At 43.5% G+C, this 26,831-nt stretch overlaps 1 protein-coding gene across 5 annotated transcripts in view; it reads left to right on the top strand.

Moving 5' to 3' along the window:
* Positions 1 to 26,831, top strand: part of SCAF8 (SR-related CTD associated factor 8) — a 208,983-nt gene that overhangs the window by 30,953 nt on the left and 151,199 nt on the right. For all 5 annotated transcript variants that reach the window (XR_006388664.1, XM_044289934.1, XM_044289933.1 and 2 more), the window contains 3 exons: positions 22,247 to 22,330; positions 24,111 to 24,155; positions 25,952 to 26,113. Coding sequence is in view for 4 of the 5 variants with exons in the window: in XM_044289934.1 (XP_044145869.1) it covers positions 22,247 to 22,330; positions 24,111 to 24,155; positions 25,952 to 26,113 (291 nt within the window). In the remaining variant the exon portion in view is untranslated. The remainder of the gene's footprint in view (positions 1 to 22,246; positions 22,331 to 24,110; positions 24,156 to 25,951; positions 26,114 to 26,831) is intronic.

Below are 26,831 nucleotides of genomic sequence, written 5' to 3' on the forward strand. Positions count from 1 at the left end.
TTCTCTATTACAGGCCACCTAAGGGGGAGTGACATGAATGGTAGGTGGGATGTCTTGCCTCTACAGTAAATAAAGTGGATATTTACATCAGCGGACTGTCGGGCCCAACAGTAAAAGTAAAATGGAGTTGTCTTAGTAAATTTATTATATAATGTCCTCACACACCTGTATGTTTGTTGCGCCCAGCGTGCAGTATAGATAAACATGGTAATGTAATTCTCTGGGTCAGTGCGATTATGGCAAAACCTAATGTATTTAGTTATATCTAGAATTTTATATATCTGTTTTACTACTTCTACACAATAACAATGTAGCAATAGCATTTATATTTTTCCATGGAACTGGTTAAGGGTTTACTTTTTGTGGGATGGGCTGAAGTTTTTATTTGAACCATTTCGGTAAAACACAGCAATCCTGGCATTGCTGTTTTATTTATTTCATTTTTTGGGTGTTTAGTGTGCTGTTTTGTAAAATGTATTTTTTTGTAAAATCTATTTCTGTGGCAACTCCAATTTTATATACATATATTTTCCCCCCATAATATAGCATTTTGAAAGGGAAAATGCACTTTTTTTGTCTAAAAAGTTTAAACTTTTTTTGTTTTCTCCAGTAGGTTTCTATAGCAGACAGCCTGTTTCTACTGACAGCATCTAAGAGGTTAATGGGAGTCTGTCACCTCTATATGGCCATATACAGTGCTTACATGGCTCTGTAGCACACCTATACAGGATTGTAATGGTAGAATGTAGTTACCTTACAGTATAAACTTACACTGGCGCTGGTAGGTAGAAATATAACAGATTGAGTACAGTGGCTAGATAAATGTTCCGCTATAACAGAAAATAAGTATCAATTGACGATGCAATGAAATAATCACTGCGGTGGTAGAGTTACCTTTTCTTTAGATGTGAGCTGGAAAAAACGATCTAGGTCCTTTGGATGCTTACACAGTTCCCGTTCCTGTGTGCAGGGAAGTGTGAAGAAAACAAATCTTCACTGCTCACCTACCAGCATTCACACTGCTCCGGCCGGTAGCTGTGTGGTGCGAGGGAGCAGACTGCAGATTCGGCGTCCAGGATCTTCTGTGCGTGTGACGTCACAGCGAAGTGCTACTGGTGCTCCCAGAGATCAAAGTTCATCCAACGCGTTTCTGAGCCGTCGGGCTCCTTCATCAGGGATGAAGGCTCAGAAACGCATTATATTTCTACCTACCAGCGCCAGTGTAAGCTTATACCGTAAGGTAACTACATTCTATCAATTTTGTATCCTGGGCGGCAGCAGCAAAGCCCGTTATATACACTGTGCAGTGGACCTCTAACTGGAGGTTGGTGATTTTTTTTTGTATGGGAGCACAGGAGTGCTCTTGATTCTCTCTGTAATATCAGGATTGTAATGGTACCTTTGTCTTTGTCTTTAGACTTGCACCAGCAGGAAAAACGAAGTTAAATTCATATGCAAATGAGCACTCGCAAGTGCCCAGGGGGACGTTCAGTGTGTAAGTGCCCAGGCTGCTCTGCCTTCTTTTCACTTTACTCCTCCCCAGTCTCTGCCTTTGCCCGCCCTCCAAGTCTCTTGCCTCATCGTTAGGTCCGGACTTGGAGGGCGGGTAAAGGAAGAGGCTGGGGAGGAGTAAAGTGAAAAGAAGGCAAAGCAGCCTGGGCACCTACACACCTAACGCCGCCCCTGGGCACTTGCGAGTGCTCATTTGCATATGAATTAAACTTAGTTTTTCCTGCGGTTGCAAGTCCAAAGACAAAGGTACCGTTACAATCCTGTATAGGTGTGCTACAGAGCCATGTAAGCACTTTATATGGCCATATGGAGGTGACAGACTCCCTTTAAACAACTGGCAGCAAAGGATCCAAGCACTTAGAGTAGGTGTGCTCGTACCACTTGGCAAGAAACACTGATGCAGTGCTTATGCCACAGCCCTGTAAAAATGTGGCTGCAGCAGAACAACTTACCTTAGGCTACTTTCACATTTGTGGCACGTATTCTGGTGGAATTCTTTGAGTCCGACACTGCCGGAAGAAACCGTAATGTCCAGCGAAGATCTGGTTGCATTCTGGCAAAAATGCAGAGAATCGGACAGACAAATCACTGTGCGATGTAGTTTGTGTCTGGCCGATTCCCCGCATTTTTTGTCGGAGCTGACGGTCGGATCGCAGTCCCGCAGATGTGAAAGTAGCCTTAAAGGGGTTGTCTCATCTCAGACAATGGGGCCATATTGCTAATATATGCCCCCATTGTCTAATAGGTGTGGGTCCCACTGCAGGGACCTGCACCTATATTGGGAACTGAGCCCCTCAAAGTGGTCCAGCCACCACCAAGCGGTCTCCCCATAGAAGTGAATTGGAGCGCACCACGTGTGACCGGCCACCGGTCCCATTCACGTCTATGGGCAAGACAGAAATAGCCAAGCCAGCGCTCGTCTATTTTTGGCAGCCCCATAGAAATGAAAGGCTGCACATGAGATATTCCCCCATTGTCTGAGATCTGTCACCAGCGGCCTCCGTATTCAACTGTTTGCATTGACACCTAGTTGTGGTTCACCTGATTTAAAACAATGCTTTTGTTTTATAGATCTGAGGCTTTGTTCCAGATTTTTTTTTAAATACTTTTCTTAATATGCAAATTAGGCTGTTGGTGCAATGAGGGATTAACTGTTGCTCTTGTTGCACCCAGACGCCTCTCATTTCTGTGTCAGACCCTCCCTCTCTGCTTTATTGACCAGACCAGGCAGTGGCAAAGCAACGTGGGAAGGGCTGGGCACAGAAAGAAGTGGAGCAAAGGCCTAATTTGCCAGTTTACCTATACTGGAATCATAAGTCTTTATGGCGCTGTATTCAGACCTGCAGTCCGCCTGGGATGTGTGGCCATAATACTAATGCACTATTGTACTTGTGGGAAATTGGCCTCAGGCTGGAGATGTATCTTTGTCAGTTCTCACTAATCGCATGTAGCAGAATCTGCTGTTGTGTGTTTTCTAAGGGTACTTTTACATGTCTTTTTTATGCACTTTTTGAAGCCAAAATTAGGAGTGAATTGAAAGAAAGAAGTTTCTTTGTTTCCCCTCCCTACATGATCTATTTCTGATATTGGCTTCGCTATCAGATTCCATCAAAATGAAACATGTGAAAGTATTGTAGGAATACTACACAGGAGAGAAAACCATCAGCAGCCCCTTGAAGGGAGTGTGTTATCAGAAAATGACCTGCAGTTCAACATAGTAACTTAGTATATACAGGCTGAAAGACATCTGTCCATCCAGTTTGGCCTGTTATCCTGCAAGTTGATCAAGAGGAAGGCAAAAAAATATATATATTTTTTAATGTTTAACATATTTTTAAAGACTTTTTGATGTTATTTTTAATTTTCCATATCAATATCTATATTTTATATTTTTGCACTGGACACTAAGCCTAATAATAGGAGCCACTTCTTCATCTGTACAGATCACTTTACTGCAGTTACCTGCATATCGATCATTCTAATCCTGCCTGTAATGATATCACCTATGTGTATAGATAAGATGGGATCCACCATTCACAATAGGTGATTGTCAGAGCTTATCTATTCTTTTCTTGTACAACGACCTCTGCACATGTCACAGAGCATGCCTATTTAAGTGAATAGGGTCCCCTCCTGACCATTGTGTTTGCGGGCCATGGGGCTGCCATAAAGCAGTTTTCTTAATGCTTTCTAAACGCTGTTAAGAAAAGCTCACACTAGATGGCCACCCCGATAATAATGTTCAGGAAAAGGAATCTGCAGTCAGAAAATAAAAACATATTAGGCTACTTTCACACTCGCGTTTGGGTGACAGTAGGGATCTGTCTTGAACGCCATTGAAAGTCAATGGGAGACTGATACGTTTTCTATTGTGCCAGATTGTGTCAAAGACACGTGGTCAGGACGGATTCTTTTGGCTCAGTTTCGTCTTTTGGTCAGCAGCGTTTTGGTGTTGGCAGGGTGGATTTGATTTAACTCACAATTTAAATCACTAGTCAGTAAGGCTTGATTTAAATCATATTTTCTTTTACATAAAGATTTATATTTGGGCAATTTTTCTGTTGTACTCAGGAAGGAGAAAAATAATCATTACCTTAATAATAACAATTTAAATAGGATTTATTCAACTGAAACAATAACATTACAGCATGTTATTTGCTTAAACATCCATGTTTGTTGCAGTGTTTGCATTTTGCACGCATATTGCCAAACTGAGTCTCTTTTACGGCCTGCTGCCATTATAGTTTTTTCCCTCCAAGGAAAGAATGTGATAAACCTCAGGTCATACACACTAAAAGATCCAAAGACTTGTCTGTCTGTGGCTGTGCAGTACTGTGCTCAGAAAGTTTCACTTTCATTTTGTAGTACTCCTTGTCTGCTTGCCTTTTCCTCCTTACACTTAGTTTTACTTTCTTCTTGTGCAGATCTATTCCACTCCAAACAATCAGAAAAATATTGTTTATATTCTATTCACTGAACTTTAAACTTAGCACTGAAGGGGTTGATTCTGTATTTATAGGTTTGTAGAAGTTAGGATTGAGATCTTTTTCTCAACTCTTTTCATGTTATAAATTCAGTTTTGAGAACTCCAAAATTAAACCAAGCATCTGTGATAATATCTTGTAGGCAGAGAAACTACCCAGTAATCTTACAAAAACCCCTGGAAGAGCATGACATTGTGAATGGATTAATGGAATTTAACAAAAAAATTTACATATACAGCCTTATTCTACATAAGTAAAAAAGTAATCTTTATTTCATAATGAAATAACCTTTGGATGGTAATATATTTTCCTCAAAAAGCATTTTATATATATTTTAAAAAAATCCGATTTAAATAAAAAAAAAATCAGATTTTTTTTGATTAAAAAAAAAAAATCATTGATTTTTATCCACCCTGGGTGTCGGCCTCCAAAGCGGAATGGAGACGGAACGGAAGCAAACTGAGGCATTCTGAGCAGATCCTTTTCCATTCAGAATGCATTAGGGCAAAACTGAACGGATCTCACAAAACGGAAAGCCAAAACGCGGGTGTGAAATAGGGATCGACCGATTATCGGATTTACCGATATTATCGGCCGATATTCAGGATTTTGAACACTATCGGTATCGGCATCTATTTTGCCGATATTCCGATAGTGTATGGGGAACACAGATCGCGCTGCTGACAGCGCTCTCCGTGTTCCCCTTAGCAGCACAGGGGAGAAGGAGCAGTGTCTCCTCCCCCTGTGCTGCTCCTGCCGCTGCCGCCAATGTAAGGACAGGGGACAGGAGGAGGGGAGGAGCTATGGCCACTGCTCCACCAATGAAGATTAATCTATCATTCATTCATATACAGGAGGCGGGAGCTGCAGGATCACTCCCGGCCTCTATGAGCTGTAGCTGCGATCTGCGGTAGTTAACTCCTCAGGTGCCGCGGATCGCAGCTACTGCTCATAGAGGTCGGGAGCCGGCTATGTGATCCTGCAGCCAGCTCCCGCCTCCTGTATATGAATAAATGTGGGATTAAGCTTCATTGGTGGCGCAGTGCGCCCCCCCAAGCCCCCCAGTATCAGACATTGGTGGCGCAGTGCCCCCCAACCCCAGTGGCAGTGCGCCCCCCCACAGGATTCCCTCTCCCTTGCTCCTCCGATCGGTTACCATGGCAGCCAGGACGCTATTGAAGCCCTGGCTGCCATGATAAGCTCCATGCTGCTGTGTGCACAAAGCACACAGCAGCAGGGACAGTGTGAGCTCCTATTCACCCTGATAGATCTCTATCAGGGTGAATAGGACAAGGGTTCTAGTCCCTAAGGGGGCTAAAAGTTAGTTTAAAAAAAAAAAGTTACAAAAAAAATAAAAAACACCAAAATATTAAATATAAATGAAAAAGAAAGATTTACAAAAAAAAAATACACATTAACAATAAACATTAATTTTCAGCAGATTTGTGGGAATATTTTCAAAAATGAAAATTCCCAGAATATCGGTATAAATTATCGGCTATCGGCCTGAAAGTTCACAAATTATCGGTATCGGCCCTAAAAAATCAATATCGGTCGATCCCTAGTGTGAAAGTAGCCTTAGAAAAAAAAAAACTATATTTGTTGTTATCTGGTTTTAACTGGCAGAAAAAAAAAATGTTGGCGACACATTCCCTTAAAGGAGGACTTGTCCCCACAAAGTGCAGTGCAATTTGAAAACAGCAAGAGGAGCCCACAAAGTGCAGTGCAATTTGAAAACAGAGCAAGAGGAGCTGAGCAGCTTGATGTACACTTTTGTGGGAAAAGATTCTGTAAAAATTGTACAATGTAAAAAAATAAAAAAAATAAATAAAAAATATTTATACATTTAACCCCTTCAGTACAGCCACCATATGTATATGGCGGAAGTGGTGGTTGAAAAATGGCTCCTGCAGGTTTCTGCTGTTTTAGGCCGCAATATACGGGCAGCGGCCGTGTGCTCCCTGTATCACGGATGTATACCCATTCACTTGAATGGGTCCACAATCCAGAGCTGTGGTGCGAAACGGAGGCACGGAAGCACTATGGAGTGCTTCCGTGGTGTTTCTGTCAGTGCCTCTGCACCGCAAAAAAATAGAACATGTTCTATTTTTTTGTGGTGCGGACAGATCACGGACCCATTTAAGTTGAATGGGTTTTCGATCCGTCCCGGCCGCCGCACCGACGTTGCCCGTGCACTGGGGCCACAAATTGCGGTCCCCAATGCACGGAACGGCCGCACAATGGCCATGTGCATGGGGCCTTAAACAGCAGAGAGCCAGGGCTAAATGTCTGCTGATTGCAGAAATGTAACCCCTCAGATGGTGTGGTCAGTTATGACCGCAGCATCTGAGGCAGCTTTTCACTAGGAACCATCTCCCAGGGACCGAACGCTGAGATTGGGGAAGCCATTCATTCATGGCATTAACCTGGGTCTCTGTGAAAGAAACCCAGCCTAAGGCCTCATGCACACGACCGTTGTTTTTGTCCGCATCTTGCAGACCCATTCATTTCAATGGAGCCGCAAAAGATGCGGACAGCACTCCGTGTGCTGTCCGCATCCATGGCTCCGTTCCACGGCACCGGAAAAATATAACCTGTCCTATTCTTGTCCGCGATTTGCATCTTCACAGGTCAGTAATTAGAAGACTGAGCGCGGCTAATGGACAAAATGGGTCACTTCAGAGATATTTTCCTAATAGAGCTGTGCAACTTCAGAAACAAAAGTAAATTAGAAAAATGATCACTATCACTGCCCCTACACATTACAAAAATGCCAAACAGCAGTTTTGAAGAGAACACAGCACTTGAGCGATTGCTGCATCCTCTTTGCTGTTTACCTGCTCAACGTCGTGGTGGCGAGCAGGGGTGATTGCAGCTCCTCCATCCCCTTCACTTCAGTAGGATGGAAGTGTAACTGCTTCTTCCCATTGAAGTGAATAGGATAGAGGAGCATCAATTACACCTGCTCACCACTATGAGGTCTACGGCGAGCAGGTAAACGGTGAAGAGAATGCAGTGCTCATACGAGTGCTGTGTTCTCTTCAAACAACTGATTGGTGGGGGTGCTGGGTGTCGGACCCCCGACGATCTGATAGCGATGATCTATCCTTGAGGATAGGTCATCAATATAGGAAACTGGCCAACCTCTAACTATTTTGCCTCCAGAGGTGTTTGGGCATGTTGCATCTCGGTTAGCCAGGACAATGTTTGCAGTTTTGACTTATAAATAAAGAATTCCATATTTTTGCTTTATAAGATGCACTTTTAGCAAAAAAATAATAATATTGTGTCTTATAATCGGCAGTCTGGAAGATCCAGCATGTCTAAACGTGGTGTGCATCTTATAGTCCAGTGTATGGTTGCATCGGGTATCGAACTATCGATACACAGTCAATACTTTTATAACCGGATAGCCTAGTAACAGTTAGAGAACATGATCCCCTCCTTTCCTCCCCACTGTGCCGCTGCCACCAATGAGAGGGGGAGGGGCGGTGGCCACCGCACCACCAATAAGGATAATTAACCTGTTATTAACACATATTTTCTGAAATTACGCATCTAGAACATAGTCAAAATTCCACTCAACACTTTATGGACACGGATACCTTCATGCAATCTTGTTTCAAAATTTAATTTTTCATAAAAACTGCACAAAAATTGAAATTAGTGGGTAATAACAGTGTGACCCATGCAGAAAGTTATGTGACCCTCACACCCCCTAAAAATAAATGTTCAACTTATCCACAGTTCATACACATTACTTAGGCCTTAATCTACATGCACACATTTTCATAAAATCACCAGAACTGGAAAGACCAAAAATTTGAATTTAAGCTGGAACTGCAAAAAAATAAAATAAAGGAACAGCCTATAAGGTACAGGGCTAACACTCCTTGAAAAGTGCACACCCAAAACCTATATATTTCCTGAAAGCAGACAATCTGATTATTGCAGTTGCCTTGACAAACTGATGGCAACCATCACCACCTTCATATTACTGAAAAACAGGAATTATAAAAAAAAAACCATCAAAACAAACATTTGCATCTAAAACTAATATCCAAGCCGAAGTTTAAACATGAAAACAATGTAAAACTAACACATCAAAGTTTGCAAAACTCATATATCCCACCAGTGGCCATCCATGAATTTGCTAGAAATGTATACTATATAAGGCAGACAGCTGCAATGTTGCCAAAATTTACATCTTTGGAGAACCACATTGTGAAATGTAATCAGAGATACACCTAACCGCCTTCCTGCATCTTTGCAACAAATAATAATTATAAGTAGTGATGAAGGAAGCTAGCCTTGGATGCTACATGCTTCGGGTTAATACTGTACAGAGATTCGTCTCCATACAGTTTTAAAATGTATGGGCTCCGATGAGCCGAAGTCAGTTATTTGCGAAGTCGCACAAGACTTCAATTAATAACTTCGGTAGTTGATTTTTAAGGTGGAAAACTACTTTAGAACTGGGAACCGAACTTTGCTTCGGTTCCGAGGTACCAGTCGGTACCAAAGCAGAGTTCAGTTCCAAGTTTTAATGTGGTTTTCCACCTTAAAAATCAACTACCGAAGTTATTCAATGAAGTCCTGTGCGACTTCGCAAATAACTGACTTTGGCTCATCGGAGCCCATACATTCTAATACTGTACGGAGACGAATCTCTGTACAGTATTAATCTGAAGTTTGGATCTAAGCGACTTCTGATGTAGCATCCGTAGCTTGCTTCGCTCATCGCTAATTATTAGCAAAAATTGGATAAAAATTCTAATTTATGAATAAAAGATGTACTCTAGCAAAATCGTTATGCAAATAAAATGTAGTCTGCCAATAAAAACTGTAAGGCCTCTCCTGCACACGAATGTGTGCTGCGGACCGCAATGCACGAACACCGTTTGTGGGGCAGCGGATCGCGAACCCACTCACTTTAATGGGTCTGCGTTCCGCAAAAAGATAGTACATGTTCTATCTTTTTACGGAACAGAAGTACGGGACGAAACCCCACGGAAGCACTCCGTAGTGCTTCCGTAGGGTTCCCTTCCGCATCTTTGGATTTGCGGACCCTTTGAAGTGAATCGGTCCGCATCTGTGAAATGCGAAATGCACACGGAACAGCTCCCGTGTATTGCGGATCGGCAAATGCGGTCCACAATACGGCAATGGGACACCTACGGTCGTGTGCAGGAGGCCTAAGAAACATGAAGGTCATACATACCACACATGTCTACTTTCAGTGCTGCACGTGTTAAAGAAATGACAGCAGAAATGCACCAACCAACTTTTACAAGCAGGTTGTTGGGAATTATGTAGTATATAATTTTCCATCCTGCTATACAAACTGCCATCCTAATTAAAAAGGGAAAAATTTTAATTCAATTTAAATGTTGGATTTTTAAACCTAATGCTGTCTATTAACTAGGATCACTTTTAGATGAGTATAATATAGGTGCTTTATTGCTCCCATATTGTGGACACAACACATGAACCTCCTGCAGTTTATTAGAAAATGAGTTAGGCCTCTTTCACACGAGCGTGACGGATTAGGTCCGGATGCGTTCAGAGAAACTTGCACCATTTGCAGTGGTCTCTTATGTTTTAGGCTTCGTTCACATCACCGCTCAGTCTTTCCGTTCTGCTGCTCCATTTAGGAAAGGACGGATAAGCACATAACTGATGCCAAACTGAGTCAAACGGAGCCTTTAGGACCCCATAGACTATAATGGGGTCCGTTATGTTTCCGCTCAGAAGATTATTTTGAAGCGGAGACAAAGGTCCTGCATGCACAACTTTTGTCTCCACTTAAAAATCATCTTCTGAGCGGAAACATAACGGACCCCATTATAGTCTATGGGGTCCTAAAGGCTCCGTTTGGCGTCAGTTATGTGCCTTATCCGTCCTTTCTGTTCTCCTGCCCCTAAACGGAGCAGGAGAACGGAAAGGCTGAATGGTGATGTGAACGAAGCCTTATCCTGTCTTGCAAACCCATATGTCCTCTTTCACACGTTACGGATTCTGTCTGGGTATGTTCAGGAAAAAAACTGATGGTTTTGCACACAAGTTTAGTTTTTGCGCTGTTCAGTGTTCAGTTTTTTCCCCAGAGTGGGTGCAATCAGATTTGATACGTATTTAATGCGTATGAAAAAACCTGAAGAATAACAAACTGCATCTTCTAGCAACCATCAGTGAAAACTGCATTGTATCTGGATGCAATCTGTATTTCACTGGAGCCCCATTCACTTCTCTTGAACCAGAGCTGCATATAAAAACACAGAATATAGAACGTGCTGTGATTTTTATTTTTATTTTTTATTTTATTTTTCTCCTGAACGCAGAAACGATGCATGAAAAAGGTGCACAGACTCAATGAAGTTTGCTTCACACATCACACCCTGACAGAAAACTTGCTGGTGTGAAAGAGGCCTTTCTCTCTCCATGGGATAAGCCCTTTTGTTCTATTTCAGGCTTTATCTTCCGATTTACCCTATTTTTGTTTGCTGCTGTTAGGTGTGACTACATATGTGATGTACTCCTGGTATCTTCACCATATTAATAGTATCCATGCATGACATGGCTCTGCGGAGTCTTCCTCTTGATGATCTGGTCTGCCCTACAGTTTTGTTGCACCTTATCGTTTGCCCCTTTCTATAATTGTGTGGTTTGTACTTATTCCTCCTGTCCTCTTTTTATGATTTCAGTATAGCTTTCTGATCTGTCCATAGAAGACCATTTCCACTTAAGGTTTACTCCTCTTTTTAATTCTAATTAGACTACTTTCACATCTGCGTTTTGGTTGGTTCCGGCAGGGATCATCAAAAAACGCTTCCGCTATGGTAATACAACCAGCTGCGTTCGTACTGAACAGATCCTTTTTTATTATCTCTAAAATGACCAGGATCTGGCACTAAAACCATTGTAATTCAATGGGCGCCGGATCTATTTTCTTTCGTGTCTGAGAAAACGGATCCGGCACCATTGTGTTTTATGCTGGATTCGTCTTGAGCAGCATCCCATGACACACACAAAACCGCTGCTTGCAGCGGATTTGAGTCTGGCATGGAAATGCAACCAAATGGAACGGAATTCATTCTGGCGCAATCAGTTTAGTTTTGTCCCCATGGACAATGAATAGGGACAAAACTGAAGTGTTTTCCTCCGGTTTTGACATCATGATGGATCTCAATACCAGAAAGGAAAGCCTGGTGTGTCTTGCTACCGGTAGTTATCACGCCTAGATCTTCTGTTAAACTTACCTCCTTTAGGGTTTTTTCAGGCTCTTGATACTGATGACCTGCCTTCAGCATATTGGTGAGTGTCCAACACATTGCACCCTCACGATCAGTTTCCTGCACTGTGAATGGTTCTGTTCAGAGTGTAGTGCCCATGCGGGTTTACTGCAGTTCGCCCCCTGTTCACTTCAGTAGGAGTCGGGCTGCAGTAACCCAGTATGGCCTCTTCCTGTTCCAGCATCAGAGGCTGTGCAGGGAACAGCAGAGTGGTGGTTTTGCTGCAGAGGTTGCACTACATTTTATTTTTGTCCAGTGGAGTAATAATACTCCTCTTGCTGTTTTTGAGGAGTATTTTTAGCCGAGGAGGCGAAAGTTACTGTAATTCAAATACATAATATGTAGGCCAAATAATGTTATGGGCTTGTTCACCTCTGCATTGGAAGCTCCGTTCTGTGCCTCTGTTGCAGATTCTGTCAAAAGACCGGACAAAATAAGCCTTGCATGTAGGACTTTTTTTTTTCTGGTAAAAAGACAGGATCCTGAACAGACTCCATCATAGTCAATGGAGTCTGTTCAGCTCTGTTCCTGTAAGGCTACTTTCACACTGGCGTTTCTGGGTCCGCTTGTGAGATCCGTTTTCATTGCTCTCACAAGCGGCCCAAAACGGATTAGTTTAGGCCTAATGCATTCGGAATGGATAAGGATCCATTCAGAATGCATCAGTTGGCCTCCGTTCAGCCTCCATTCTGCTCTGGAGGCGGACATCAAAACGCTGCTTGCAGCGTTTTGATGTCCTCCTGACGATGTGGAGCCAAACGGATCCGTCCTGACTTACAATGTAAGTCAATGGGGACGGATCTGTTTTAACTGACACAATATGGTGGTATTGAAAACGGATCCGCCTCCCATTGACTTTCAGTTCAAGTTTTTAATTTTTTGTTCATGGTAATGCAAACAGATCCGTTCTGAACAGATACAAGCGTTTGCATTATAGGTGCGTATCCGTCTGTGCGGATACCAGGCGGATCCGCACCTAACGCAAGTGTGAAAGTTACACTGGGTTCACATCACGTTTAAAAAAAAAAAAAAAAAAAAAAAAAAAAAAAAGGCGTATGTTTTTGCTGGAGTTTGCAGGATGGAAAAATGTGGCACACTACACTTTCCCATCCTGCAGTGTTCTGCAAAAAAGTATACGTTTTCCTTTCAATGGAACTATGGTGACGAATGCCACAGTATGGCATCTCTCTGAGAAATCTTATAAACCCTTATGTGCCTGATCCAGCACTGTTATTTTTGTTGGTCTGCTCATCTAATGGAGCAGAACACCAGACATAAATAGCCCTGGTGTGACCGTGCCCTAAGAGGTGGGTATTTATGCAGGGGACCCATTACTACCCCAAATAACATTAGACTATTCTAGCCAAGTGATAAAGACCAGTCCAATATGGCAGATCTTCCCTATACTTTATCACTTGGCTATAATAGCTTGCTGTGCATTCACTACACACTGCACTACATATATCACTGCACTACGTACATCACAGTGTGTGAAGATCAAAATCTGCACTACATACATTATACACATCCATACATTACACGCTGCGCTGTCACTTTGTAGTGCACGTCAAACTGATTGTCCGGGCTTTGGTTGACCTCCTGATATGACGACACAGTAGCATGCACACACAGGGTAGTGTAGCCCTAAAACTTCCCCAACCCACTATCCATGCCTACTTGCACAGTAAACCTACGCATTGACCCCACAACTGATGGACGGTCCCTATACTAAAGCTACTTTAACACTTGCGGCAGAGGATTTCAGTCACCGGAACTGCCTGCTGAATCTGGCAATCCGGACGCAAACTGATAGCATTTGTCAGACTGATCTGGATCCGTCTGACAAATGCATTGAAATAACGGATCCGTCTCCGGAGTCATCCAGATAAACGGATACGGTATTATTTTTGTTTTGCATTTTTAAAGGTCTGCACGCTATTTTTGCGGATCCGGCACTAATACATTTCAGTGTAAATTAATTCCGGCACGTGTTCAGTATTTAAGGCCGGAGAGAAAGCTGCGGTATTTTCTCTGGCCAAAAAACATAAGAGGGACTGAACTGCATTCTCCATTCAGAATGCATTAGGATAAAATCGTTTTTTATCCGGTATTGAGCTCCTGTGACTGAATTCACTACCGGAAAACAAAAACTCTAGTGTGAAAGTACCCTATGTATGTGAGGGAGTGACACTCAAATAGGGAACAAACAAACAGATACAATAAGGGTCCATTCACACGTCCACAATTTCGTTCTGCATTTTGCGGAACAGAATTGCGGACCCATTCATTTCTATGGGGCAGCACTTCCGGGTCCGCAATTCCGTTCCCGAAAAAAATAGAACATGTCCTATTGTATTAGTGCCGGCAATGTGCGGTCCGCAAAATGTGGAACGCGCATTGCCGCTGTCCGTGTTTTGTTGATCCGCAAAACACGTTACGGATGTCTGAATGGTGCCTAAGAGTAGTCCTACAGTACCAGGGTCAAAAGCCAGTCGGTCAACACAGTGCAAAGAGCGCTGGAAGCAAATGAGAAAGGCAGACACATTAGAAGTCAGAAACCTGGATAGCAATACAAGACCAAATCTCCAGAAGCCAGAAAATGTAGTCACAATACCCTATCCAGAAGTCCACAGCCAAAGTGAAGCAAAATACCACAAGGGAACAGCAGGGGGAGCCAGAGGAACAGAATTAACCAGCACCCACAAGATCCAGACTTAAAGCTCATGCGGGTCTGTCTTTTTTTTTTTTTTTTTTTTTTTTTTTTTTTTTTTTTTCAGAACCAATAATTTCAAATAGATCTGAAAAAAAAAAAAATATAGAACTCTTCTATTAGGGGCCAGGTGTTCCGTTCATCTGTATTTTTGTGGACTACAAAATACATACGGTCGTGTGCATATGCCCTTATATAGAGAGCCGGGAATGATCTTATATAGTCAGTCGGGCAGAGTTGTGAGCTGAATGAGCTGATGCCCTAAGGCTAGGTCTACACGACAACATTTGTCGGATAGTCTATGGTGTCGCACTGCGACATACTGCAACGCGAAAGTCGCAAAAAATCGATTCAAAATGGATTTCTTTGCGACTGTCGCATCATGTCGCATTGCGACACTATAGACTATCATTATAAAAATTGTCGCATGACATTGGTGCGACAAAATGTTGGGGTGTAGTTGTGCCCTATCTGTCGCTCAACTTATTGTCGTCGTGTAGACCTAGCCTAATACGCTGACCTCCTCCTTCATTGACCCCAAGCTGAGAGGGCTGGTAAAATTTCCCTAACAACTGGACCCCTTTGCCGCATCGAGGCAAACTTGGTCAGAGAAACCGTGACTCCAATATTCCGGAACTCCACTCTTCTTCAGCTCCACTGCTGCCATGTTCGCCGGTGTCCTTAGGCACAGCACTCTACTCCTCCGTACTCTCCTTTAATTTAGCAACTGCTGCGAGATGTCCCCTCCTTACAGCCCCCGCCAGCTTCCCCCTACTGCAGGACACAATACCACTCTGGAAAAACCATCCACTAACAAAGCTCCTTGATGTAAGCAACTTTGTTATTGCAGGCACAGGCCGCATCTCTACACTGCCTGTGCCATTCACAGCATGCCCTGAGGTCTAGAAAGGCAGAGGAAAGTCTAAGGGTCCATTCACACGTCTGTAGGTGTTTTGCGTAACCGCGAAACACGGACACCGGCAATGTGCGTTCCGCATTTCGTGGACCACACATCGCCCGCACTATAATAGAAAATGCCTTTACTTGTCCGCATCCGTTCCGCAATTTTGCGATCTGGCCATGTTCTACAGATGTCTGAATGGACCCTTAGGCGTATTGGTACGCCTTAGACTTCTTTCCACGGAGTAAAATGTCCTGAACAGGTGTCTATGATGCTTGTACGGGCATTATTGCGACCTCTGGTGTGTGGTGTGTAGAACCCTCACCAATCAGATATTAATGACCTATCCTGAAGATAGGCCATGAATATCTGGAGCCTGGAAAAACTCTTTAATGGCTGGGGATTGAAAGTACCTAAAAAGAGAGCCCAGATTTTGTACCACATGCGCAGAGAGAGGTTGCACATCCTGCTTCTGTAGGAGACTGTTTTGTAAAAAGGCATCCTAAGTGCATCTTGAGTCCTAAGTACAGTGCTCCATCAAGTTACAATACTAATTGGTACTTCCAGGATGACCATTGTATGTTGAGACCATTGTAACTTGAGTAATTGGTTCCAAAGCTCCAAAATGTCATCCAAAATAAGAGAAAATGAAGATTTAAGAAAAATAAGGCGATAACTAAGACAGATAAATCAAGTCCTCACATATAACAGTCAGGGATAGCTGCTAACTAGCAACTAATACAGCTATTTTACCAGAGAAATGGCTTTGATTGGTTGGATCTGAGTCTGAGGCATTGTATGTTGAGTCTAACTTCAACTTACGATGGATCAGAAATGACCATTGTATGTTGAAATTAAAATATCGTATCCTGAGGCCATTGTATCTTGAGGGATTGGTACAAGGGTGTCTCAGTTGCTCTGCATAAATCTTTGCTATATTCATTTATGGGCTCTATTTGTCAAAAGGTCCATTCACACGTCCGTAGAATGTGTCTGCACCTGTTCCGCCAGAATGGGTGCGGACCCATTCATTCTCTATAGGGCAGGAATGGATGCGGACAGCACACAGTGTGCTGTCCGCATCTGCGTTTCTGGAGCGCGGCCCCGAACTTCCGGTCCGCGGCTTCGGAAAATAATAGAACATGTCCTATTCTTGTCCGCAATTGCAGACAAGAATAGGCAGTTCTATGGGGTTTCGGCTGGGTGTTTTGCGGATTCACAGTACACTACGGACGTGTGAATGGACCCTAAAGGGCAGATTTGCTTTTGTGAAGCTGAATATCCTTGAGAAGATCTGCACTATTGGGAACATATATTTATAGAACGCAGATCAGGGGAGGTAACTAGCAGATATTCTGGCCAAAATTGGCCTTTTTTGAGAAGTGTGCTGTTTCTGGGAGGTGATTTCAATGTGGTTTTGGATCCTTTTCTGGACACGTCAATGGGTAAGTCTGTGGTTCTGCGTTGCTCATTTACGGCAGAAAAACTGGCACTACGTGACAGACAATTAGTGGATGTGTGGTGAATCCTGAAGCCTAGAGACAGGATAAAAAAAAAAAATTCTAACTAGTTGTGATCCAGTCGTTCCCCTTTTTTTTTTCTAGTACTTAACTAGCCTAGTATAGAGGAAAAGGAGTGGATCTGACATCTAAATGAGTCTTTACTAACAGTTTGGAAAGGGCTCGTGAGTGTTCTTTGAGTTTTTTTGCTGTGTTATAAGGCCCCTTTCACATGGGCGAGATTTCCGCGCGGGTGCAATGCGTGAGGTGAACGCATTGCACCCGCACTGAATCCGGACCCAATTAATTCTATGGGGCTGTGCATCACTTGTGCGTTGTGTGAAAATCGCAGCATGTTCTATATTCTGCATTTTTCTTGCAACACAGGCCCCATAGAAGTGAATGGGGCTGCATGAAAATCACAAGCATCCGCAAGCAAGTGCGATTTTCACGCATTGGTTGCTAGGCGACGATCGGGATGGAGACCTGATCATAACCCGAAAATAATAGCATTTTTAATGCAAAATGCTTACTAAAATAGGGTTGGAGGGGTTAAAATTATTTTTTTTTAACTCTCCTTAATCCACTTGCTCGCGCAGCCTGGCTTCTCTTCTGTCTTCATCTTTGCTGTGCACAGGAAAAGGACCTTTGATTACGTCACTGCACTCATCACATGGTCCATCACCATGGTGATGGACCATGTGATAAGCGCAGTGACGTCATCAAAGGTCCTATTCCTCAAAGAAGAGAATAGAACAGAAGCCGGGCTGCGCGAGCAAGTGGATTAAGGTGAGTTAAATTATATATTTTTTTTAACCTCTCCAGCCCTATTAAGAATGCTGTTATTTTCCCTTATAACCATGTTATAAGGGAAAATAATAAAATCTACACAACACCGAACCCAAACCCGAACTTCTGTGAAGAAGTTCGGGTTTGGGTACCAAACATGCCGATTTTCTCACGCGCGTGCAAAACTCATTACAATGTTTTGCACTCGCGCAGAGAATTTGCGCATTTTCCCGCAACGCATCCGTCTGCAAGGGGCCTAAGTGATTCGGGATGCTGCTTCTTGGACATCTTGTAGGCACTTAGACCATTTTCACAGTTAATTACATGATAATGCACATAATTGTGGACGAGCCTTTGGCCTTCTTACGTCACCAGTACAATAGTTTGACATAAAATAACGCACAAAAAAGGAGTTGTTAGTACCAAATAATATATGTAAGTGATTATAATATTAGTGCGAAAGGATACGTTTATTGGGGAAAACTGTACAATTGAAAGGAGGCTCTAGTCCCATGATGGGCAGCCTATGGCATGGAGTCATTCAAGTTCTGTATTCTGCCGCACATTTGTCCACAGATGTTATAGCTAGGCGAGTAGATCCTGCACACTCATAGGTTGCCAAATCTGGTGTCCCAACTTGTCCCATAAATGCTCAATTGACAATAAATCTGGAGACCAGGAAAACCAAGGAAGTTTTACAATATGGCAGAAGCATTCCTGGAAAACCCTTGCTGTGTGTTGGAGAGTATTAGGGTCCATTCACACATCCGCAATTTCTTCCTGCATCTTGTGGAACAGAATTGCGGACCCATTCATTCCTATGGGGCAGCACGATGTGCTGCCCGGGCACGAATTGCGGCACTTCCAGGTCCGCAATTCCGTTCCCGAAAAAAATACTACATGTCCTATTCTATAGTGTCGGCAAAATGCGGAATGCACATTGCCGCTGTCCGTGTTATGCGGCTCTGTGGATTTGCAAAACACGTTGCAGACGTGTGAATGGAGCCTTATCCTGCTAAAAAGCGCTCTGGGCTCCCCTTACTATAGAGACCCCTGGGAGCCGACCCCTCCTCCTTTCAGCTCCCGCCAACCTCCCCTGCTCAAACCAAGCAATAGCAAAGCTCCTTACAGCAAGTAGCATTGCTATTGGTTATTTCAGGCACAGGCAGCACTGCTGCGCTGCCTGCCGTTCACAGCGCACCCTGCGCTGATGAATGTGAGGGAAAAAGTCTAAGGCGTATTGGTGCGCCTTAGTCTTTTTCCAGGGAGTAAAATGTCCTGTACAAGCGTCTGTTACTGTTATTGCGGCCTCTGCTCGTATCACTACAGGGGATGATCAAGTATCATATGCAAATACTCCCCAGATCATCACCTCAGCAGATGGAGTAGTGTGTCGCTCCATAACAAAGGTAGGATTGAAGAACTCGCCACAAGGCCTCCATACTAGAACCTGACAGTCGTGTAATATCAAACGCAACCTGGATTCATTGCTAAAGACAACATGATTCTGGTCCGTAGCAGTCCAGGTTTCTCATTCACAACACCACTGCAAATGGTTACCAATCTCCTTCTGCTATGTCCCTGGTGTGTAATGAAGGTGCCACCTCTGCCTGGATGGTGAACAATGAAACTGTGGGAGCTGCTTGTGTTTATCAGCCAATCAAACAATACTCTCTACTGGTGGTCGGACCAGTTCTCTGTTATACCCTCATTTAAAGGGGTATTTCCATCACATACAATGGGGGCATATCGCTAGGATATATATGCCCCCATTGTCTGATAGGTGTGGGTCCCACCTCTGGTTTCCCGGGGTCCGTCCACCACCAAGCGCTGCTACCATACAAGTGAATGGGAGCGCACTCATTCCTTTCTATGGGGCAGACGGAAATAGATGAGCCAGTGCTTGGCTATTTTTGGCGGCCCCATTGAAATGAATCGAGGGCGGCTGCACATGCGCAGTGCGCTTCCATTAATTTTCCCACTCCGTTCTCGTTGTTGGTGCGGGTCCCAGGGGTGCCTCCATTGTATATGATAGGAAGAGCCCTGAGCCAGATGGCTTCACGGCTCCTTTCTTTAAATATTTTAAGGGTCTTCTCCCTCTGGTTACCAGATTGTTTAATAGTATTTCACCGTCCTGCCATGTATCTAAACAGTCTCTTGGAGCTCATGTGGTTGTCTTGCCCAAGCCAAACAAAGATGCCACAGTCTGTAGTAACTATCACCTAATCTCTCTGATCAACTGTGACATTACTCCAAGCATTTAGCTAATTGTCTTTGTAGGGTTATGCTGAAGGTTGTTCCTGGCCCACCATCACTCATTTCTCATGCTAAACGCAGCAACAAGCAGATGTGTCTTTTGTCAGTGGATGTTAAACAAAAGCATTCAACAGGGTATATTAGAGTTCAATAGGCTTCTCTCACGCAAATGGGGCTTAGGCCAACCTCTTACATACGGTAATGGGGACTTACACCCTGGCGACTGCTGGAGTAACATAGTACATAAGGCCGAAAAAAGACATTTGTCCATCCAGTTCGGCCTGTCATCCTGCAAGTTGATCCAGAGGAAGGCAAAAAAACCCTGTGAGGTAGAAGCCAATTTTCCTCACTTTAGGGGAATAAAAATTCCTTCCCGACTCCAATCAGGCAATCAGAATAAATCCCTGGATCAACGATATCTCTCTAGTAGCTATAGCCTGTAATATTATTACGCTCCAGAAATACATCCAGGCCCCTCTTGAATTCCTTTATTGTACTCCCCATCACCACCTCCTCAGGCAGAGAGTTCCATAATCTCACTGCTCTTACCGTAAAGAATCCTTTTCTATGTTTGTGTACAAACCTTCTTTCCTCCAGACGCAGAGGATGTCCCCTCGTCACAGTCACCGTCCTGGGAATAAATAGATGACGGGATAGATCTCTGTACTGACCCCTGATATATTTATACATATTAATTAGATCTCCTCTCAGTCGTCTTTTTTCTAAAGTGAATAACCCTAATTTTGATAATCTTTCAGGGTATTGTAGTTGCCATTCCAGTTATTACTTTAGTTGCCCTCCTCTGGACCCCCTCCAGCTCTGCTATGTCTGTTTTGTTCACTGGAGCCCAGAACTGTACACAATACTCCATGTGTGGTCTGACTAATGATTTGTAAAGTGGTAGGACTATGTTCTTATCACAGGCATCTATGCCCCTTTTGATGCAACCCATTATCTTATTGGCCTTGGCAGCAGCTGCCTGACACTGTTTTTTGCAGCTTAGTTTGCTGTTTATTAAAATTCCTAGATTATTTTCCATGTCAGTGTTACCGAGTGTTTTACCATTTAATAAGTACTGGTGACTTGCATTATTCCTTCCCATGTGCATAACTTTACATTTGTCAGTATTAAACCTCATCTGCCACTTATCTGCCCAAGCCTCCAATCTATCCAGATCGCTCTGTAGTAGTATACTGTCCTCTTCAGTGTTAATTACTTTACACAGTTTGGTGTCATCTGCAAAAATTGATATTTTACTATGCAAGCCTTCTACAAGATCATTAATAAATATATTGAAGAGAATAGGGCCCAATACTGACCCCTGAGGTACCCCACTAGTGACAGTGACCCAATCTGAGTATTTACCATTAATAACCACCCTCTGTTTTCTATCACTGAGCCAGTTACTTACCCACATACAGACGTTTTCTCCCAGTCCGAGCATTCTCATTTTATATACTGACCTTTTATGTGGTACAGTGTCAAATGCTTTGGAGAAGTCCGGATACACAACATCCATTGATTCGCCGCTGTCAAGTCTAGAACTTACCTCCTCATAGAAACTGATTAAATTTGTTTGACATGATCGATCCCTCACGAAGCCATGCTGATATGGCGTTATTTGCTTATGAGTGAGAATTAGCCCTTCCTTGTCCGCGACTCATTAGCCATTTTGGATTCATAGATAATTAAATACAAAGGGTGAGATTTCTCAAGACTGACACTCTTTGCGCCTGCCCCTAGACTGCTGGAGGATGCGCTTCATTTATAACGAGGTGCACTTCTTGTTATAAATTAGGTGCTTTCTCCTGCAGTCTGTGCACCTAACCAGAAATCCATGACAGCTCAGAGCTGCCATAGATAGAAAACCGCTGTATATGAAGCTAAATTTGTTGCGGTAGCTGACCACGCCCCATTTCCACCCTTGCCACACCCACTTGGTGTGGTGAGGACGGGGGAAAAGGGCAGATGCAACAATCTTTAAAAAAATGGAATGATAAATCTCTCCTAAAATGTCTACTAAACCAGGTCCTGTGACTCCTTTCCAGCGTTCTTATTGCTCGCTCATTCTTGTTTTTGGGTGAACTCTGCTCAGACATACTTTAAGGTCAATTGTAGATGGTAAGTTGCCCTCCTTTGAATCTTTGTGTTCTCAGAGCACAGATTTAAAGGGTTATTCCCATCTCAGACATTGGGGGTGTATCGCTAGGATATACCCCAATGTCTGACAGGTGCAGGTCCTGTCTCTGGGACACTCCATTCTTTCCTATGTGATGTTTCTAATTAGTTTGATTTTGTTTTTACAGTTATACTCGCTCAATGACTACAAGCCTCCAATTTCCAAGGCCAAAATGACACAGATTACAAAGTCTGCAATTAAAGCCATAAAGGTAAGACAGTGTATGTCTGCTGCTCAGTACTCTGTTCCTGGGTAAATCAGGGTTGTGGCAATTGCAAACAAAGAAACTAGGCATTTCATTTACAAGTTTAATATAGTACATTTGGCAAGATTATAGATGCCAATATTTGGTTACAAAAGTTGATACAAGTTATTAAAGGGGTTGTCTGGCCATATATATTGATGAGTTATCGTCAGGATAGGTCATCAATATCTAATTGCTACAATCTGACGCCCGAGCCCCTGCCAGTCAGCGGTTTGAAGAGAAAGAGACGCTGCTTTGTCTCAGAAGTGCGGTGTAATGACAAGTACTCCCTTCTTTCACTTGTATCCACAGGACACAACGGGCAGTGCAATGAACAGAAAGCTGTGTTTGCATGCAGCGCTGCCTCCTCTTCAGACAGCTGATCGGGGGGTGCCAGGTGTCAGACCCCCGCTGATCAGATATTGACCCTGATCCTGAGGATAGGTCATCAATATAAATTGCTGCACAACCCCTTTAACCCTTTTAGGATGCTAAAATTTTTGGGGGCCTTTTTTTATCAGCATATCCTTATGGGCTTGTTCTTTGTGGAATTCGTTTTTTTGTTGGCACACTTTTGAGATGCATAGAATGTGCTGAACAACTTTTTTCTTAATTTTTTTGGGGAGTGGGATAAAACAGCAGTTCTGACATTGTTTTGGGGGATTTAGGCTACTTTCTCACTCGCGTTTTGGCTTTCCGTTTGTGAGATCCATTGAGCTCCATGCCAGTTTTGCCCTAATACATTCTGAATGGAAAAGTATCCGCTCAGAATGCCTCAGTTTGCCTCCATTCAGTCACCATTCCGCACTGGAGGCGGACACCAAAATGCTGCTTGTTCGCCTGATGAAGCAGAGCCAAACGGATCCGTCCTGGCACACAATGTAAGTCAATGGGGACGGATCCGTTTTCTCTGGCACAACGGATCCGCCCCCCGCCCCCCCCCCCCCCCCCCCCATTTACTTTTAATGGTGTTCAAGACATATCCGTCATGGCTATAGAAGACATAATACAACCGGATCCGTTGATGACGGATGCATGCGGTTGTATTATTGTAACGGAAGCGTTTTTGCAGATAAATGACGGATCCGTAAAAAAACGCTAGTGTGAAAGTAGCCTTACTTACACAGCTGTACAATATTATTATGTTTATTATGCTGGTCGTTATGATTTTGGCCAAAACAATTTGTTCCTGTTTTAATGCTTTTGCCAAACAAAAAAACTTTCCTGAAAAAATTATTTGTTTATTGTTGCTGCACTCCAAGAAAATATTTCCATCAGTGGACCTTTATGCACATATGGATGTCATTTTGGAGTGCATGCAGCTTTTTGATTACTTTCATTACTGTTTTGGGGAGGCAGGACAAATAACATACCATCATTATGGCATGATATTTAATTTATGCCGTTCACATTGTGGTTGAAATAATGTGTTCATTTTATAGTACAGTTGTTACACATGGAGCACTACCAATTATGTAGATTTAGTATAACATGTTTCCGGGGTTCTGATGGGCTTGCAGGGATGTCCCACTCCCTCTGTAAAACTACTTAGGTACCATGGTTAGTTCTCATCCCAGCCATGGCAGCAGGGGTCAGATGAATGTTACATCTGGCGTACAGTATGGCGTGATGTGGGAACTACACATTCCCCACACCATGCTATTACAGTGCTGGGTGGGAAGGCTTTGTAATGTAACTTTATTGCAACTTTATTTTTCTTAACTGTTTTTTATTTTATTTTTTCTAGTTCTACAAGCATGTTGTTCAGGGCGTTGAGAAATTTATCCAAAAGGTAATATTTTAATGCTTTGTTTTGGGTGTATATTTCATGTTCATGAAGTTAGCAGAGGACGCAGGGGCACATTTCCCTCTGATAACTCATTTATATCTGGTAAACGTCTGAAAGAATGAGGGTTGAGGACTCAGTGGTCTATGTCCTATTGCAGAAGGAGGAGGCTCCTGCTGAAGCCACTTCTCCAGCTTTCCATGCAGTTTCCCCCACTGTCTCTTCTGGCAGAAGAGCACACTTCATAAGTTGGGGTACAGTTGAAAGGGTTTGTTCATTTCTGGGGGCCCTTTCAATGAGACCTCCCAGCGTGGCTGGACCTGTGGAGGGAAACTTACCTGATCTCCGCCACTGGGTTCTGACTTCTTCCTTTCCTCGCCACTGCAGATCTCCAGTTTGCCCATGTAACTATGTGGATTGACATGGGTTACATGGCCGCTGAAGAAAATGACTGGCTGCAGTGGTGACGTGTCCCCCATGTGTCATGTTTGGGTCACTTGATACATGGGCAGGGCACATCACTGCTGCAACCAGGTTCTGTCTGGGATCCCATAACGGTCAGATTCATGTATGGAGGCCTGTGGTGAGTGCTTCAATCCTGCCTTTGCTGTCGAGCAACACACTATCCCATCTGCTGTTGTGATGTTCTGGGGAGTCATTGCTTACAACTGTCAATCACCCCTAGTAGAGGGAACCGAACCCGAGTTCGGGAAATGTTTTTTTACAGTACAAATAAATTCACAAAGTTATTATGCGAAGTCTCACGAGACTTCACAAAGTAATAACTTCGGCTCATCGGAGCCAATACATTCTAATAATGTATAGAGCGCTCGCTCCATACAGTATTCAAATGAAGTATTATGTGAATCGACTTCGGATGTTTCATCCGAAGTCGATTCGCTCATCCCTAATAATAACAGCTTAGGGTACTTTCACACTTGCGGCAGGACGGATCCGGCAGTCTGGTCTCCCTGTCGGATCCGTCCTTCTGCTGATTTGCCGTATCGCCGGACCGCCGCTCCGTCCCCATTGACTATAAAATTCGGACATGCCAGACTTTTTAGTCCGGCGGCTTTCGCTGCGCACCGCCGCGCTGCGCCGGAGCTCCGCCCCGTCCCCATTATAGTCAATGGGGACGGAGTGGCGATACGGCGAAACAGCGGAAGGACGGATCCGACAGGGAGACCAGCCTGCCGGATCCGTCCTGCCGCAAGTGTGAAACTAGCCTTAGCGATATGTTCAGGACATTGTATGGCCACATGGGTTGCTTCTCATGACAGGGCTTCCACACACAGCAAGGGCTTCCCAGGAATGTCTCCAGCAGATTGCAACACTACCTTGGGGTGCTGGTTCCCCAAAATTCTCCCCAATTGAGCATTTATGGGACCAGCTTCAGCAACCTATGAGTTCTGCAGGATCTACAGGCCTAGAGGTAACGTCTGTGGGTAAATGTGCTGCAGGATACCTAATGGAACCTGTATGCCTCTATGACCATCCTTATATCATCTTGTATCTAGCCTAACAGGTTACTAGAGCCTCATTTCAGTTGTACAGTTTTACCAAATAAATGTGCCCTTTCACTCTAATATTGTAATTACTTAAATATATCATGATTATATTCACGCATATAAAGGTTCATATAATTCCAGCAACTCCTATTACACAATGAGTGTACGTTCTAAAATCATACTTGGAAATGGTTTTCTGTTGTTACTGTTGACCACTGATAAATACTTGATCTGTGCCCTGTTTTTTTTTTCCCCTTTTCTCCTCTGAATTTTTCTCATTTTGTTTCACTGTAGTGTAAACCCGAATACAAAGTACCCGGACTCTATGTTATTGACTCCATTGTTCGGCAGTCCAGACATCAGTTTGGACAAGAGAAGGATCTTTTTGCTCCTCGGTTTAGCAATAACATAATAAACACTTTTCAGAATTTGTATCGCTGCCCAACAGATGACAAGGTATATCAAGTGTTTGACACTGTGTTGATTTAGAGACATTTTTTTGCACAGGTAGTTCCGGGTAGGTTTCCATTAGCAGTTGGACAGGACAAATTATTCTCTTGTTCAGCAAAGTCATACGTGAAATAGTTGGCATATTGCTATAAAAGAAATATCTGTTGTAATCTCAAGATATAGGATTAACTGTGACCAGGCTCATTTTCATTTTTGTCTCTTCTTTACCTAATGTTGCTTATTATTAGGGGTGCACCGAAATTTCGGCGGCCGAAAATATCGGCCGAGAATGCACCTAATCTGTTTCTGCCGATATTTTTACATATCGGCCGGAAATAGCGGGGAGGAGCTGGGGGCCGGTGCGTTCACTGTTCTCCGGCCCCCAGCTCCAGTAGTTATAAAATGTTGTACAATTAATAAGCATTCTATTCATTTGGCCCCCCTCTGCAGTATTACATTCAATACAGCCACATCCTACTCACAGGGCTGTGCTGGCCGGCCGGGCAGACGAGCGGCAGCATCACGACTGACGTCACATGCCTGCGCCGCCTCCTTCATTCAGAAAGTAGGCCGGGCACATGACGTCAGTTGTGACGCTGCCGCTCCTCTGCCCGGCCGGCCAGCATTATGATGACAGCCCTGTGAGTATGATGTGGCTGTATTGAATGTAATACTGCAGAGGGGGGCCAAATGAATAGATTTCTTATTAATTGTACAACATTTT

This window comes from Bufo gargarizans, chromosome 4 (genome assembly GCF_014858855.1).
Source record: "Bufo gargarizans isolate SCDJY-AF-19 chromosome 4, ASM1485885v1, whole genome shotgun sequence".
Classification (NCBI taxonomy): domain Eukaryota; kingdom Metazoa; phylum Chordata; class Amphibia; order Anura; family Bufonidae; genus Bufo; species Bufo gargarizans.